The sequence below is a fragment of the Populus nigra genome, chromosome 7 (assembly GCF_951802175.1).
Source record: "Populus nigra chromosome 7, ddPopNigr1.1, whole genome shotgun sequence".
NCBI classification, from domain to species: Eukaryota; Viridiplantae; Streptophyta; class Magnoliopsida; order Malpighiales; family Salicaceae; genus Populus; species Populus nigra.
The window spans coordinates 11,412,017-11,429,390 of record NC_084858.1 but is presented as its reverse complement, the minus strand read 5'-3'; the positions used below and the strand labels follow the sequence as shown (position 1 = coordinate 11,429,390).

Here is a 17,374-nt window from a genome sequence, read left to right as displayed (position 1 = left end):
TTTGCAAATAATAACATATCATCAGCAAAATATAAATGAGGGATAATAGGACTAATTCTTTTAATTCTGAAAGGATGCCAACTGTCCTGTTCAAACTCCTTGGAAATAAGATGTGACAATCATTTAAGGCATAAAACAAAAATACAAGGGGATAATAGGTCCCCTTGTCTTATGCTTTGAGATGGTCTAAAATCCACTGTAGATTTACCATTCCATAGAACATTGATAAAAGTAGATTTTATATATTTCATTATCAAGGTAACCATATTAGTTAGCAATTTTGCCTTAGTAAAAGTATCTCTAATGAAATCCCATTGTAATCTATCGTAGGCCTTTTCTATATCCACTTTGATAGCCAGTATACCCTTTTTCCCTTTCATTTGTCTCATGGAATGCACAATCTCCTAGGCCACTATGATATTTCTTCTTGGAATAACTACTATAGGACTCACTAATCAGCTTTGGCATTATCAATTTAAGTATTTTGACAAGAATCTTAGTCACAATCTTGAAATTGACATTGCATAGGCCAATTGGTCTAAATTGGTAGAGATATTCTATAGCATTCACTTTTGAAATAAGAACCAAATGAGTTTGATTCACCTCCGCTACTTTAGATTTCTTATAAAAAATATTTATAATAAACTCATACACTAATTTTCCCATTAATGACTACTAAGATTGATAGAAAAAAGGTTGGAAACAATATGATCCACGTGCAAAATAAGGCTTCATGTTAAAGATTGCAGCCTTAACCTCCTCATCAGATATTGGCTATGATAATAGACTTAAGTGAGCTGGATCAATCTCTAGGAAATGTTCTGAAGCCGATCACCTTGAACCACTAAATTCTCACTTTGAAATAAGTTCTAAAAAAACAAACTGGCCATAATCCTTAATGAGTCTTCATCCTTCACCCAACTATTGTTATCATTTTTTAGCATTCTGATCTTATTCCTTTGCCTCTTGATGATTGTCTTGGTGTGGAAATAGGATGAGTTTTTGTCTCCAAAAACAGTCCATTTGCATCTTAACTTCTTAAACCAATGAATTTCCTCCTGCCTGGTAATCTGATAGTATTCCGTGGATAACTCTTTCTCTAATTTACTTAGAAATCTATTATTATACTCTAGTAGATATTTTTGGATCCTATTAAGTCTAGCACAGAACTCTACGCTTTTTTTGGAAAATATTACTAAAGACTGTTTTGTTTCAGTTTTTCAACTAGATAGTTAAAGAATCCAAATTATCCTTTAAATACCTCCTATCGTCCTAGTTACTCCTAATAAAATCTACCAAATGCTCATGACTTACCCAAGCTGCCTCAAAACGAAACAACGTGGCATTATGTTGTCTGTGATAGTGATCTACCAATTCCACTAAAATGGGGTGATGATTAGATTGAATTCTAGGTAACACTCTGACTCTAGCTTTTTGAAATTTTATCCTCCATTGGTGATTCTCAAAGCCTTTATCTAATCTCTCACACACCCTTCCAAAACCCTCAGCTCCTCTCTAAGTGAATTTATGACCATAACTCCTTAAATCTATCAACCCACAATCTTGCATCCATCTCCCAAATCTAATACATCTTCCCACATCTACTTCTACCCCTCTTACCTTCTTAGAAGCTAAAAAGATGTCATTAAAGTCTCCCACTACCAACCAAGGTTGGACAATATTTCTTATCAGGATAGCCACTTCCTCAAAACATTGTTTTTTTTTTTTATTAATGCATTAGGATTAGCATAAACAACAGTAAATAATTAGGCATAATCTTTACCCTCATCAACAACACTATGAATATAATGAATAGACGAGCTGAGAATGTTATTATTCCAAAGTAGCAAAATCCCCCCAGATCTATCTTAAGCCTCAACTCTATAACTATAATTAAACTTTAATTTATCAATAATTCTATCTGCAATTACCCCACTCACCTTTGGTTCTACCACAACTAAAATATCAAAATCATAAATGTTTTTTGTATCATGAACTATTGCATTAAATTTTGCATTACCTGCTCCTCTACAATTCCAAAACACAAAACCCATATAATTAAGTAGAAAGAGAAAGGAACTTAAGATCCTTGGGAAGCATCTTCATACTAATTGGAAAGCTCCATCCTCAACCATTTTCTCCTCTTCGGGAAAATTACTATCATTATAGATAATATCCTCCTCTTCCTCGGTACTATCATCCTCTATCAAAACCACATTATCTGGGGGATCAGTAGCTTTGGACTCATCACAGGCTTGCTGAGGTAGAGTTGGATCTGACTTATCGGTAGCTATATCATCACTCTGGGGAAGTAGTGTAATTCTTTCTTCTCTCCGAATGTCACACTAGAAATAGCTTAGCATCCCACTTGGAATATGAGTTGAAACATTAAGGAGGACACTTACAACCATACCTCTTGTTTTCTCATAAGTCTCGTTCGAACTCTCAAGTTGTTTAATGTTTTTTAGGCTAATTCGTGTCTTAACCGCCCTACTCATAAAATGACTATCTGCATTACTTCTAGAATAAGAAAAATTGTTTTTCTCCAAGGCCTTAGACCCATAATTCCCCTCGACTTCAGAGTCTCACCTTTGGCTTGGGCCATAATGGGGGTTTTTTTTTTGCCTCATTGTCTAAGTTTATAACCACATTCTTACCCTTATTAGACATTGTCCTATCTCTATGACTTTCCTCAATAGTAACGATCAAATCTCCTCTATTTTTATTATCCCCATAATTGTTGTTTAAAATTGCAAAAAATAAAGATCTTGGTTGGCTAGCATTCGTAACTATAGGAACTGAATTAATTCCTTAATTCACGGGGTAACGTCACCCTTCATCACATTTCTTTATCGCCTCCATAACTGCTCCTTTTTTTATTTTGATGTCGTCTTTTTCGTTGTGCTATCATCTAGTCACCATAGTTCTTAATGATCTCTAGTCTTATAACTAGATCAACTTTTAAGATTAGGCCCTCTATTCTTGGGCATTGTTTAGTATTCCTACCTAATAAAATATTAGCATCTCTCTCATCATGTACCTTCATCTTTGAGTGTGGACATGTCTTCTTCTTGTGACCATATTGGCCACAATGGAAACAGATTAGGTGGAGCCCCTCATACATGATTTGTCTGACTCTCCTTTGTAGTTTGAATTTGGCTAGTAGAGGTTTAGTAAGGTCTACTTCCACGTAAATTCTTACGTAATTCCCCCTTATGTTGATTAAAGTGACTATGTCAACCTTTAATGTTTTTTCAATTTTGTTTCTTATAATCCATAAGACCGAGTTATCATAATACTTCATCACCAAGTCTGATAACTAACCCATATAGGAACTTTGTCGATCTTTGCCTCATAGGGATTAAAATTTGGATACCACGTTCTAACTATTAGATAATGGTCAGCAATCATCCAATGACCATTATATAGTGCATGCTCTTTGTCGACCTCATTAGTAAACTTATCGAGGAAAAAATCATTCCTCAAGTCGACTAATTCCAGATCTATTTGTATTTTCCACAAGGTCTTCAATCGCTTAATCCAAAATACATATACACCCTTTTTCCCATAACTTTAACAATTAAGGTTTGCCTCTATAGGGACCTAATTCTCTTATTCTCCTTAACTGAAAGTTTAATCACTAGGCAATCTTCTTTATCTTCATCCTCCTCATCCTCAGAGATTCACTCCTCGATTGTCGCCTCTACACTCATATCTTGGGGTAAATAAGAAGAACCAAGTAGAGAATCTTTGTAACTTACTCCTCCAGCTACTCCCTGTTGTTAATTCCATCCATTAGCATTCATATTCAGGCTAATGTTATCTCCCATTTTGACTTTCATATTAGATCGAGACAGTAAATTCGATTCCTCAATCGTGATATTTGTTATATTAGCTGAGAGCATTGTAGGGTGTTGTTATTTTCTATTTTTTTTAGATTGAATTTTTTGTCTTGCTTTATCATACATTTCTAGTTAACTATTCATGATTGTACTTCATGTACCAGGTTTATCAATTAAGAGAAAATGTTAATGTTACTTTGTCTTTACTAAGTCTAAGTCCTAAAAGAAAGGTAACGTGCTATAACGAGTATTTTATCAATGGACACGTGTTTCATACTGAAGAATATAAACAAAGTAGAAATACATATAACAATGAAGTTTATGTTAAAGGATCGACTTCTAATGAGTTTAAATTTGACTACTATGGGAAGTTCGAAGAGGTCATTGAATTGCAATATCGTAGAGAGCAAAATATAGTATTTTTATTCAAATGTTATTGGTATGACACCAATGATAGAGGAATTAGAGTAGATCTCCATCATGGTTTGGTCGAAATTAATTCAAAGACTAGACTCTACAACCTTGATGATGTCTTTGTTTTCTAAGCAATGCCAAGAAATTTATTACACACACACACACACACTTATTCCTTTAGAAAGGATCATTCAAGAGTTAATTGGTTATTCGTAGTGAAAACCAAACCCAAGGGTCGTGTCTAGGTTGTTCAGGATGGCAATGATGAATTAAATGTGGGAGATGATGTCTTTCAACTTGGTGAGTTAGTTGATCTATATCAAGTTACTCCATCTAATGAGTTACAAGAAAATTCAAATTTTTGCATCGCTGAAAATATTTTTGCTGTTGTTAACGCTCGAGAGTTGAATGATGTTTTGAGCTCTAGTGGATATACACAAGTCGATGAAGATGATAGCGACAAAATCAATGTAGAAGATTGTGATGAAGATAGGACGAGTCAATTGACAAAGAAGAAGACAATTCTGATTAATTTGCACATGTATGTGTAATGCCATAAACTATAATATAATAATTATGGATAAAATTCACTTCAATACAATGACAATGATGGTAATTTATTATTGAATGACAACAAAATATTTATTTTATTATTATGATATGAACCTAAGTTATTGTATTGTGTGTGCAACTATGAATTTAAAAGTATTTACATGATGAATAGATAGGGAATACATATACAATTTGGCATCAGACATTGTTTTGTATTGATAGAAATACCGACAGACTATACATTACATATGGGTATATCGATAAAATATGTCCATCGGTATAATTCAGTTACTATGAGAACTGTTTCCCTTCTCTTTGACACTGTTCAGGGTGTTTATCACATATAGGTATACCAACGGAATGTGTCTGTCGGTATATTTCAGTGACTATGAAAAATGTTCACTTCTCAATGCGTTAATAATTAATGTTTGACTGTTCACTTTTTTTTCAATGGCATCACTGATAGAATGAAAAGACATCGGTAATATTAAAGGGCTTTCTGAAGATTTTTGTGCAAGTTAAAAATTTCCATTTGACTTTCAAACAGAATCACAAAAAAATATTAAAAATAATAATATTTAATTTTTCATCTATGATTCCGTTGGTAAAAAGCGCCCAAATACCAATACCATTAAATTTCAATTTAACTTTACAAATGGAATCATCGATTGAAATATTAAAAATATTAAAATTTTATGTTTTATCAATAATTTTATTGGTAAAACTAAATTAAAAGACTAGAATCAGTAAAGATAGGGCTTCGTCTTCTTCTTTCTTCTTCTCTCACAAAGTCATTTCTCTCTCTTTCTCAGCCGAAATCAAGCATTCTCTTCTCTTCTCATCCTCATGTATGTTGCCTTTTTTATTTTTCTTATTTTTTAGATTTACAATCACTTTTCTTCTCTTTTGGTTTTTTATCATCCAAAATTAAGCACACCATTAAGGTAAGATTTTTTCATTCCTTTTTCTTCCTTTTGTATTTTTTTTTTTGCACAAGTTTTGCTTTTTTGGTCATTATTTTTGTTCAATTTTGTGCGTTTAATAATTTTATGAATTAATAAATGTGTTGAATTTTAGTTGTTATTGAAATAATTTTTGCATTATTTTGTTGAATTTTAGTTATATTTTTTTTATTTGTTGTTCAATTTCAAATAAATGTGTAGGATTAATTTTAATTATTATTTTGTATTTATTCCATTTAGAAAAAAAAATTAAATTTAGGATTAAAAATATTATCACTCAGAAATAATTGTGTTGAATTTGAGTTGTTATTGTAATAATTTTTGCATTATTTTGTTGAATTTTAGTTATATTTTTTTTATTTGTTGTTAAATTTCAATTAAATATGTATGAATAATTGTAATTATTATTTTTTATTTATTCCATTTAGAAAAAAATTAGGATTAAAAATATTATTACTTAGAAATAATTGTGTTGAATTTGAGTTGTTATTGTAATAATTTTTGCATTATTTTGTTGAATTTTAGTTATATTTTTTATTTGCTGTTCAATTTCAATTAAATGTGTAGGATTCATTTTAATTATTATTTTTTATTTATTCCATTTAGAAAAAAAAATTTAAAATTTAGGATTAAAAATGTTATCACTTAGAAATAATTGTGTTGAATTTTAATTGTTATTGTAATAATTTTGCATTATTTTGTTGAATTTTAGTTGTTGTTTTTTTTTAAGTTTCATTGTTCAATGTCATTTATTTTTTGCAAATTTAGCATATTTGTTTTTTTTTTGTAAATTTAGGATTAAAAATATTATAGTGTATAAAATAAAAATTTTCTATGAAATTGAATTATGCTTAATTGTTAGAAGAAATGAAATAAAATCAACCGGTTCGCGATATATATGTTGTGTATTTTCAGGTTTAAAAATTTTAGGTATTCTTCCATATAGAGGAGGTGTTGTTGAGTTTTTTTTTTTTTAAATAAGAATCATTTAATTTTTTATTCATCAATTTATGTAGATGCCTAGGAAAAAGTTTATTGCAGTTATGAGAACATGATTGTTGCTAGTTTTTCTAGGTGCAATGCTGACAACCATAAGTCATTATCTTCATCACTCAGGTTATGAGTTTGACAGATTGATTTAGTTTGTTTTGTATATTCTTTTTTTAATTGATTTTTTCAATCGATTTGCTTTTCATGAGATTATTTTGGTCTTATGACCCGAGTTGTAAATTCTGGTTAATTCATATCGCTTTTTTAAGTCATTTTTTAATTGGTTATTTTTTTTCAATTTCATCATTTAACATTTGTTTGATTGAGAATTAGATTTCATAATTTATTTTGATATGCTTTTTATGGTGTTTTTATAGTCTCATAACTCGGGTCTTGAATTTGATATATTAACCCGGGTTGACCCAAGTCAATCCAATATGTTGTTATCATAATATTAAAAAAATATGTCATCTTAATTTTTTTTAGTCAAACTATGTTTTTATGAGTTGTATTGATTGCTTTTGAACCAGTATATTCAACTAGGTTACATCGGTTCAACCCTCACACAATTTAATTTTTTTTTTCCACTATAAAAATAAACATTAGCAATATCTGAATATTTTTTTACATTCAAGCATAGCACAAGTCAATAATTTAGCTTTAACTAATATGAAAACTTTCTATTTTTTTAAAATGCAAACAATGTTCCCTGCTTAGCCTGAACATATGATCTTTTTTATTTATTTATTGTTTATATGAACAATCATTCACTGATTTTAGAGTATGTCTGTTTTTATGTTTTAAAAATATTTTAAAAAAAAGTTTGAATTTTATTTATTTATTTTAAATTAATTTTTTTGGTATTTTTAGGTTGTTTTGATGTGTTAATACTTAATATTGAAAATAAATTTTAAATAAAAAGTATTTTGGTATTAAAATTTTAAAGGTTTTTTCAATTCATGCTTTACGCTTCGTCATGTGTAGTGTGACTGAAAATCATCATCAACCATTAATGTGCTTGTTCAAAGAGATTTGGTTGAACGATAGAAGAATCTATGGGTTGATTTGGAAGCTAAAAAGTGCAAGAGGCAACTTCCAATTCTCCATAGCTTTTCAACTAGTAGAAATTCAAAACCAGAGAGAGAGAGAGAGAGAGAGAGAGAGAGAGAGGAGAGAGAGAGAGAGAGAGATCACCATTCCAACAACAAAAAAACAAATTCATAAAATCATATGAATTAAATGACCTATTTAGTCCACTGTCTTGTTTTCTCTGGTTTCTTTTCATAAAATCACATAGAGAAAGAAAGAAAGAAAGAAATTGTAATCAACCTATTTCAAAGCCTTGACTGGAGCGATGTTTATACTGCCGAGTCTCCCACACTGCTCCCCTCTGCTCGTCACTGACTCGAAACCTCCTCACTGAATCTGAAATGATCTGCTAAGATCCCCAAATCCTCTACCACCAACCTTTCGCTCCTCTGATTCATCAAAATGCCCACCACCACCACCACCACCACCACCCTCCTCCTCCTCCTCCTCCTCACCACCACAACTCCCTCCCCAATCCCAGGCCTAGACTCTTTCCTCTCTCACCAATCATCTCTAGATCCTCTTTCCACCAACGATTCCTTCCCCTCCCTCCCTCCCTCCCTCAAAAAATCCCTCTCTCTCGCTTCCCCTCCCCCCCACATCCCTTCCTTAATCTCCTCCCTCCTCTCCCTCACCGTCCAGCTTTCGCTCAACATCCGTCTCGTCGGCCCCTCCTTCCCCTCCTCCTCCTCCTCCCTCCTCTATTCCTTCCTCTCGACCGCCAACATCGCCGACCGCTTCCACGTCATCACCACCGACCCCATCCCTTCCCAAAACTCCCACCATCTTTCCATCAAGCACTCCCCCCACCTTGACATTTCCCACGCGAGCTCCACCCTCTCATCTCGCCTTTCCGAGGCCCTTAAATCTGCAGTTTCCGAGACAACATCTTCCCTCCGAACCCCTCTCCTTTCCATCCCTTACGACACAGTTGACCGGATAATCAAGCAAGATTTTGATAGAGAAAAGCCTGTGCATGGGGTTTATGTTTATTTGATTAATTTGGGTTCGCAACCCAAGAACTATGCGTATAGTTATTCGGCTGGAGACTCCTCTCCTGGCCTCACTAAATGTTTAGGAACTATTTGGACTGGTAAAGAGAGGTATCTTTGGATTGATCTATCTGCTGGCCCTGTTGATTATGGCCCGGCTTTATCTGGAGATGGGGTTTTGCCTAGAGGTGAATTTCACCCTCTTGCGGCAATGCACGGGCGACCAAAGTCACAAAAAGCGTTGTTAGCGGACTTGGCGTCGTTGATTTGGAGTGCTTATCAGGTATTACTTGTGCCCTCTTTGAGAATTCCTGTGCATTTTGAGAATTCTTTGATAGTTGAGTTTATACATATTTATGGGTCTGAAAGTGCTAAGGATTTGAGTGGGTTTGATTGGAAGGAGATTGAGAGGACGTTTATGGATGAGGCTAATGAAGGTGGGTTGTTGTTGAGGAATCAGAATTTGGCGTTTAGGAATTATGAAGTGAATTATGATCAGTGTCCCATTTGTTCGTTTGCGATTTCCAGGTCAATTAATTCCTATACTTCGAGGTTCTTGTTTGAAAATTATACTTTAATCGTCAGTGAGTATTTGGACTCGAAGAGATTGCATCAGATATTATCTGATTCTGCTGAGGAGTTTAGGAGGATTGCAGGCATCCCTGAGGAGGATTTCAGTAGAGTGCTGCCTGTTTATGTGTTTGATTTGGATTACAATATGATGTTGATGCTTGATCGGTATCATCAATCTGTTGCGTTTAGGGATATGATTATTGCAGTGAGGACAAAGACTACACAGACTGTGAGTGATTATAGCTGCAATGGTCGTCACGTGTTTACGCATACTAGGATGCTTGAGAGACCGCTTGTTGGTTCTATTCTACAGAGTATGTGGGGAGTGTCACCAACCCATTTGTCATGGAGTCCAAGGCATAATAATACTTTGGTGGATTATACATGGAGTGTTGGACAAACTCCATTTGGGCCTTTCTCAGAGATTTCATCCTTGTCGTTTGTGCAGAAAGATTCAGCTCGTAGAAATGTGCTGTTGACGTTGTTAAATTACAGTATAACTAGTGTTATTGATGTTCTTGAATCAATTGCGGCACATGGTGGGGACAGGAATCTCCTTAAACAGAATCGGCATATTGAGTTTGTTCAGAGATGGAACCTGTTCAAGTACAAGCTGGACAGATCAATTTCTGCAATATCACATTTGGACTTTGACATGGCTTTATATTATCTGCGGTCCTCTGACCATGATATGTATGCCATTCACTCTCTGGTCTATCATGCATCCCAGGAATTGGAGGCATCACTTGTTTGTTTTAAGGACCCACCATTTCCATGGGGTTCAGTGTCTATGTCCGCTGTAGGGTTCTTTGCTCTCTTTTATGTTTATTCTAAAAGAGAGAGACTTTTTAGAAATAAAAGAAAGCAGTTTTGAAGCTATTTAGAGGAATAGAATTCTGCATCATGTGAACACAATACAACAAACCTTCTTCTGTGAGGGGTACATCTGAAGGTTAGAAATTAGTGTGCAGTTTTCTTGACATGCTTGCTTCAGCTGAAGCTGATATATTGCCATGTTGTCCAGCTTCCATTTTTGGCTGTAATTCTGTAATTTCGCTACTTTTCTAGCTAAATGCTTGTTTTTCACATTTTGCTGCTTCCTTGATCCCATCGGTTTTATTTTTTGGTACATTTGACTGTCAAGGAAAATGGAACCATCTATGCACTTGAGAGTTAGGGGAGCTGTAGCAGTTCTGAAAGCTATATGTATTTCGATTCATGCCTTGTGATTGAACTGGTTTTGGAATTAACATATAGCTTCTGATGCTTATAACAGTTAGGGATTAAGGAACAACTTGTAGATCCAGTCATGCTGCTAAGCTTATACAAGTTAGGGACAAATGTTCTGGGCTACTTATTTTTTAAATTATTGAAAAATTAAAGCCATGCTTTCATAAAGGTCATATTAATTTCAATATTTTCTAAGAAAAGCTCAAATAGTAATTGCCATGTTAAAGGTTAATGAGTTCTTAGAAGCTTAATTGACTTTACGGTTCGCCGGGGCCATTTCATGGAGATTTTGAGTTTGTTGTAATGGATTATTTAGTATTTGTCACTGCATCTGCTTTACTTTTTGAGGTCCTTCTAACCAGGTGTCAACTACTGAGTTTCTCATTATCATCGGCCTCAAATTTGTGCTGTATTTGGATCGTGCTACTTTTCCTGTTAAATTTCTGCAGTATGGACAGAGGGAGTTAAAGAGTAGGCATTAATAGTATACATCTTAGTGAAATGCGGTTGCATTTGAGAAAATCAAGTTTTGTGGTTTATACCCGACTTTCGTGAAATGCAATTAGGAAATAATTCAATGTTGAATAGAGAACATGATGCACATTCATTTGCAATGATTTGATGCAAGAATCTTGTGTTCAGGCTATTTGGAGAAGGCAACTGAGTTATTTCAAAGTTGAAATTGGTGTTTGCAGAATGATGGGTGTTATTAATGCCAGTTATATGGAGTGGAGCTTAAGTCTACAGAATTCATTAAAGTTTCAGGAATTTGGAACTGCGGTTTGGGCGTTACAAGTTTAATTAGTCTTTATTTATGAGTTGATCATTAGAATTCTATCTGACCTGTAAAAGTGAATAATGAGAAATTTTGGGTGGCCTGCTACGTGATGCAATACCGTTTCAGGGGTTTTATTCGAATCCTGCGAAGGAGGGTACGGCTATCTTGAAGTAAATCCTGGATAATCATCAGACCTTGTCTTACTTCCACGTTGGAGGACAACCTTTCAGCAATGGTGAGCTAGTCTTCTAGCCTAGAATCTGAAGGCCTGCACTCCGCAGTAGATTTATTTTTTATTTTTATAAAAAAATTTGATTATGACCATAATGGTATCAGAGCTCTTTTAGTTTGCCGGTGATCATAACCTCATCCTCGCCATCTTTACCTCATCCCTCTTTGCTTTTAACTTCTTTTTTTTTTTTGTTCTTTTTTTCTTTCTCCTTCCATTCATCAGTCTATATCTATTAAACTTGACTATTTCTATGAGGTTAGTCTTTTAAATGATACCCAAAAAATCTGTGAAACAGATCTTCCTCTTGTTAATCCTTATCATGCTTTTACCAAAAAATCTCCATCTGTTATCCGCAATATTAAAACTCTCATCAAACAACCTTCCCGTGTGGCCAAAGAATATGTTCAAGCTTTCTCTTTTGATCAACATAAAATTCCTGCTACTTCTCGGGAACAATTTGTTACTCTTGAAATTCCAACTGAATTTCCAGGCCAATGGATTTCTCAAGGATACATGCATATTCATTTTGATGCTATTCGGCTAGCCTTATCTCACCATGGCTGCAAAGGTTATCTGTTGCAGCCCGATTAACTCTTCTAGATACCAGATATCTAGAGTATCAACATGCATGCATTGGTTCTCTTGAAACCACACTCAATTGTGGCATGGTAGTTGTTACTTTCTATCCCAACTTCAATATGGCATTGGACGATCCTCAACTTCATAATTTTTTAAAAGTCCAACTACAGATCACTGGTGCTGATCAAGTTTTAGACACCTATCAAGTCACTCTTCATTATCAAATGGCCTACAGGGTCCAAAATCATGCCTTTGATTTAGTACTCCCTGTTACCAATGATGCTTTGCTTATCACTGTTGATACCAATCAAAGAGCTACTTGTACTCATGTCCCGAGGCAAATCTTGAAAGAGGACTTACAAAAGTTACTCCCTTCTTCTTGGATTACAAATTATAAAAAGCTGCATCAAAGCTCTGTCCTATACAATTCACAGAACTTGAGTTCACCCAAAAAGCTGATGGTATTGTTGAAATCATCTTCAAGAAAGGAGAATCTTCCACTTCTCCACCAGGAATCTTTTCCTCCTCCATCTCGATGGTGCAACCCGCTCAAGCTTCTCTTCCAGTACCTGTAGAGTCCTTCTCTAAGGACAGCCGCCTAGTCTATTCCTTTTCTCAGGACAACCATGTTTTTTGGGACATCTGTAATTGTGAGAGTTGTTGTAATGAGGACTTGGAAACTGACTCCCCCAAGCAAAAAAGGCAATCCTCCGGTCAAAAGCTGAAAGTTAGATACAATCAAGGAGATTGAATAATTGACAATTTGGGGCAACCCTCTGGCAAATTTGACTACCTTGTCACATATACTCCTCCCTCTTAGGGATCTCCAGAACAAGTCCCTACAGTCTCCATGTATCAACCTACAAAATCTTATGATGATGATTTTCCTGCTCTATAAGAACAGGTCAAAGACAGGGTTCAAACTCTTTCCTAAGTTCACAACCCTCAATGTGTAGATGCTGATGGCCGCCCTAAACAAGTCACACAAGCCGAAGCAGTTCTTAATTGGCAAAGTCAAAATGTCATCGCTTAAAATTCTGTTCTTTATAGAATTGAATCTAAGGTTGACCTGGTGCAACCTAATCTAAAAAAGATGACAGTCTCTGTTGATTCTAGAATTCTACATCTTGAGCAATTGTGTGCTGAAATTCAACAAAGAATCTCCACCACCCATGAGTATTTACTCCTTCAAGCTTCTAATGGCAGACATGTAGACCCTCAGAAGGAACACGAGATTCAGTCTCTCAAAATACAACTTAAATCTCTTCAGGCTGAATTGGCCAAATCCAAATCTAAGCCTTTACCATTTCCTGAACCTCCACATAATAGGATGACCTCCTATTATCCAGACCTTTATTGGGCTAAACATTCCCCTTCTTACAACCCACAACCTCTACCTGTAACACCTCAACTATTTGGAAACCTAGACATCGAAAAACTTTTCAAGCCTCTCCCTAAAAGAGATAAAAGGAAAACCCCAGTACCACCTATTTCCAAAAAACCCAGATCATCAGCCCCTATCATCTCTTCATCCTATGACTCTTTTGACTCTACAAAGCATGAACTAGATGACCCCTTCCAAGACTCTCTGGACCCTTATTAAGTTATGATTCAGTCAAATCAACCTTCCAATCCTATTCAGTTTTTTTTCACCACATATTCCCAACAGACAATTCCTAAGATCCTTACTCATGAACCTCTTGCCCATACATCTGAAGAAGAGACTCCTGATAACGAAACTCTTGTTACTTCTGAAGAATCTTTTACTGAAGATGATTCTTCTTACCTTTATCCCATGCCACCATTACTCATGACTGATCCTCCTACAGCACACTCTTCAGATCCTCAATCCTCATGAACTCGGCAATAACCTTCTCCAACTTCTACCACAAGAGTTAGTGTGGATGAACCAGTTAGCAGTGATGATGAAGTAAATCTCAATCCTCGCCATTATCAACCCCATATCAATTCTTCAAGTACTAGTGGTTATTTTACTCTGGATGACATATCACGAGTCAAATGGCCAGATAGAATCCTTGAATTTCATTCATGGCTCACTAGCTATATGCTTAAGGACGGCGCAACCCTCAGAGATGTTTTACAACAGTTCTCTGTTAAGTTCTCTAGCACTTTATGGGATTGGTTCCATGCATTAAGTGATTATCGACAAATGCAATTTGTAAATAGTGCATCTCTTTCTGAAGCTTTGGGCTGGCTCTATTATGAATTCCTTGGAGAAGCTTTAAACGATAAGGAAATAACACGGTATGAGTACTTTAAAATGAAGTGTTGTTCCTATTTGAGATCTGATCTTGAAAGACATTTTAAAGACATGTGCCGAAAATACCATATTCTCTGTGGTCCCAATAGTCCAAACCTTAAGCATGCCTTTTTGGCATCCATACCTAGAGATCTGGCCGATGAAACCTTCAGATTATTCAAAACCAAAAAAGAAGTCATTGACAACCAATCTTTTGGCACTATATTTCATCAAGTGTTAAAAGCACTCAACAAAATGTGCGATCAACACAAATATTTTACAAAGATCTTACAGCCTGATAAAACTATGCTTCGTGCTTGCAAAAGACCAGATTTGCTAATCAAATGCTCAGATAATGCTGATTGCAATTGTCCCTTAAAGAAGAGAAGCATTTCAAGAAAATTCATCGATCTTCTTTTAATGGCTGCCAGAAGAAATGGAAGTCTTACGACGTCGCCATACTAAACGCCCCAAGCACTTCACTTTCAGCTCCAACAGATGTTTCATCTGTAAGCGCAAAGGTCACTTTGCCAAAACTTGTCCACAAAAGAAGGCCCAGTCCTTGAAGTTAATTGATTTCCGGCCCAAAACACAAAGTTCAATCCTGATGATGATGAAGTTGAATCTTTATTTTCACTCACGGATGAGATTACTCCTGATACCATAACAGCTGTGGCAGATGAAAGTTCTGATGAAGAGATCTATGAACTCTACCAAGCCCAACCTACCATTACCCTTTCACATCCAATACCTTTAGCCCCTGTTACTATTCTTACATCCACCTATGCTAAACCCATCAAAGCCATAGCCTTATTCGACATAGGAGCCCACAAAACCATTCTTAACCCTAAAGTTCTTACACCACATTATTGGGTTACCCATAAAGAATACTTCCGAGCTGCTGATAACCAAGTCTTTTGCACCCAATACAAAACAAAAACGCCCATTACTATACAAATCTTGCCCTAATGTTCAGTCAAAACCCATGTCCTTGGTTCTCCTTTACTCGACAAAGATTTGGTTATTGGGTTTGACGTTTACTTCAAATCTAAGTTCAAGATCCTTCCTTGTGGTATTCAATATAAAGCCCATTTCCTTCCCTATACTATTACCCCTTCACTTTATGAAATACAACCCTCTTCCACAGACCATATAGCCCTCATCAAAGCTCAAATAATCCAACACTCATGTTCAAACTCTCATCATGACTTTCTTGCTAAATGTTCTCATCCATTATGGCAAAATCCGTAGTTTTTTATTAAGCTTCCTTTCAAGCTTAATGAGGACATCAATCCCACGAAAGTCAGTCACTCCGGGATGAATCCTGAGCGTAAGATGCTAGCTCAAGAGGAATGTGCCCAATTACTGGCCCAAGGATTAATTGAACCTACAGACTCTCCATGGTCTTGTGAAGCCTTTTATGTTAATAAAAGGTCTGAACAAAAACGTGACAAGCTCAGGTTGGTAATTAATTATCAGCCCTTGAATCATTTCTTATAAGATGATAAGTTCCCCTTACCAAATACAATGACATTATTCTCATGCCTCCACAATGCCAAGGTATTCTCCAAGTTTGATCTTAAAGTTGGTTTTTGGCAACTTGGCATTCATCCTGAAGACCGCTACAAAATAGGTTTCTATATACCAGACCATCATTATCAATGGAGAGTCATGCCTTGTGGTCTCAAAATGGCACCCTCATTATTTCAAAAAGCCATGATAAAAGTATTTGAACTCATACTTCCATCAGCTTTAGTCTACATTGATGATGTGTTACTTTTCTCAAAAGACGAGGAGTCACATGCTACTTTGTTAAAACAATTTGCAGAGATTGTTCACCAATATGGCATCATACTTTCTGAAAGCAAGATGCTCATCTGTCAAAAGGAAATTGAATTTCTTAACATGGTTTTTGCAGATGATGCTTATACACCTGACACCCATATAGCCGAAGAACTTCAAAAGTTTTTAGATGGCCCCCTCACGAGAAAGAAAGTCCAACAATTTTTGGGCATTGTCCAATATCTCAAAAATTTTATTCCTCGAGTTGCACAGATGACAAGGCCACTTCAGCTCATGCTCAAAAAAGATACGGACCCTTGGATAGAAAAGCAGACACTAGCTGTCAAACAATTAAAGACAGCCACACAAAATCTACTTGCTTTAGTCATTCCATCAACAGGACACCGCATACTCCAAACTGACGTCAGTGACCAGTACTTAAGTGTTGTCCTCCTTGAAGATAAAAATGGCCACCGACACATGTGGTTATAAAAGTGGGTCTTTCAAGGAGTCAGAAACCCACTATCACTCCACTTTCAAGGAATATTAGCTGTAAAGTATGGCATCCAAAAATTCAATTTTCACCTGGCAACTTATCACTTTACAGTGATCATGGACTATTCCTCTTCTCCAAAAATACTACAGTTCCGACGAAAGATGCTTCCTCATCCACAGCTTCTAAGATTAGCAGAGTGGTTTTCTAAGTACACCTTCACGGTCGAGCATATAAAAGGAACCAAGAACTTGATCCCAGACATGCTTACCAGACCATCTAAATCACAAAAACTACTCCTTCCCTTGATCCTTATGGCCTCCTCTTCCAATCCACCTCCACCTGAACAAGACTTCCCTGCAGATGATTTACCCCCTTTTGCTCAAGACATGGTTCTTAACGACACTCTCAACCTGCAGGCCAAAGACATTATTTAGCCTCCAAGACTACCTCCTTTTTAACTATGATATGTCTTCTCTTTGTTTCCAAAGCCTGGGCATCCATCGTAAATACCCTTTCATTCACCTTTTCACCTTTAAACTTTCTGGCTTGTTCCCCAAAGAACTCAACTTTTTCTTATGGTATTTCTGCCATCTATACCATATT

At 35.6% G+C, this 17,374-nt stretch overlaps 1 protein-coding gene across 1 annotated transcript; it reads left to right on the top strand.

Moving 5' to 3' along the window:
* Positions 1-7,779: 7,779 nt before the first annotated feature.
* LOC133699755 (uncharacterized) lies at positions 7,780-10,502 on the top strand. The gene has a single exon (XM_062123185.1). It carries the CDS (start codon positions 8,252-8,254, stop codon positions 10,286-10,288), a length of 2,037 nt encoding a protein of 678 aa, XP_061979169.1. The 5' UTR covers positions 7,780-8,251; the 3' UTR covers positions 10,289-10,502.
* Positions 10,503-17,374: the final 6,872 nt, after the last annotated feature.

Excerpts from the sequence above, each read along its gene's own strand:
- LOC133699755 (XM_062123185.1), top strand. The coding sequence starts at position 8,252 with ATGCCCACCACCACCACCACCACCACCACCCTCCTCCTCCTCCTCCTC.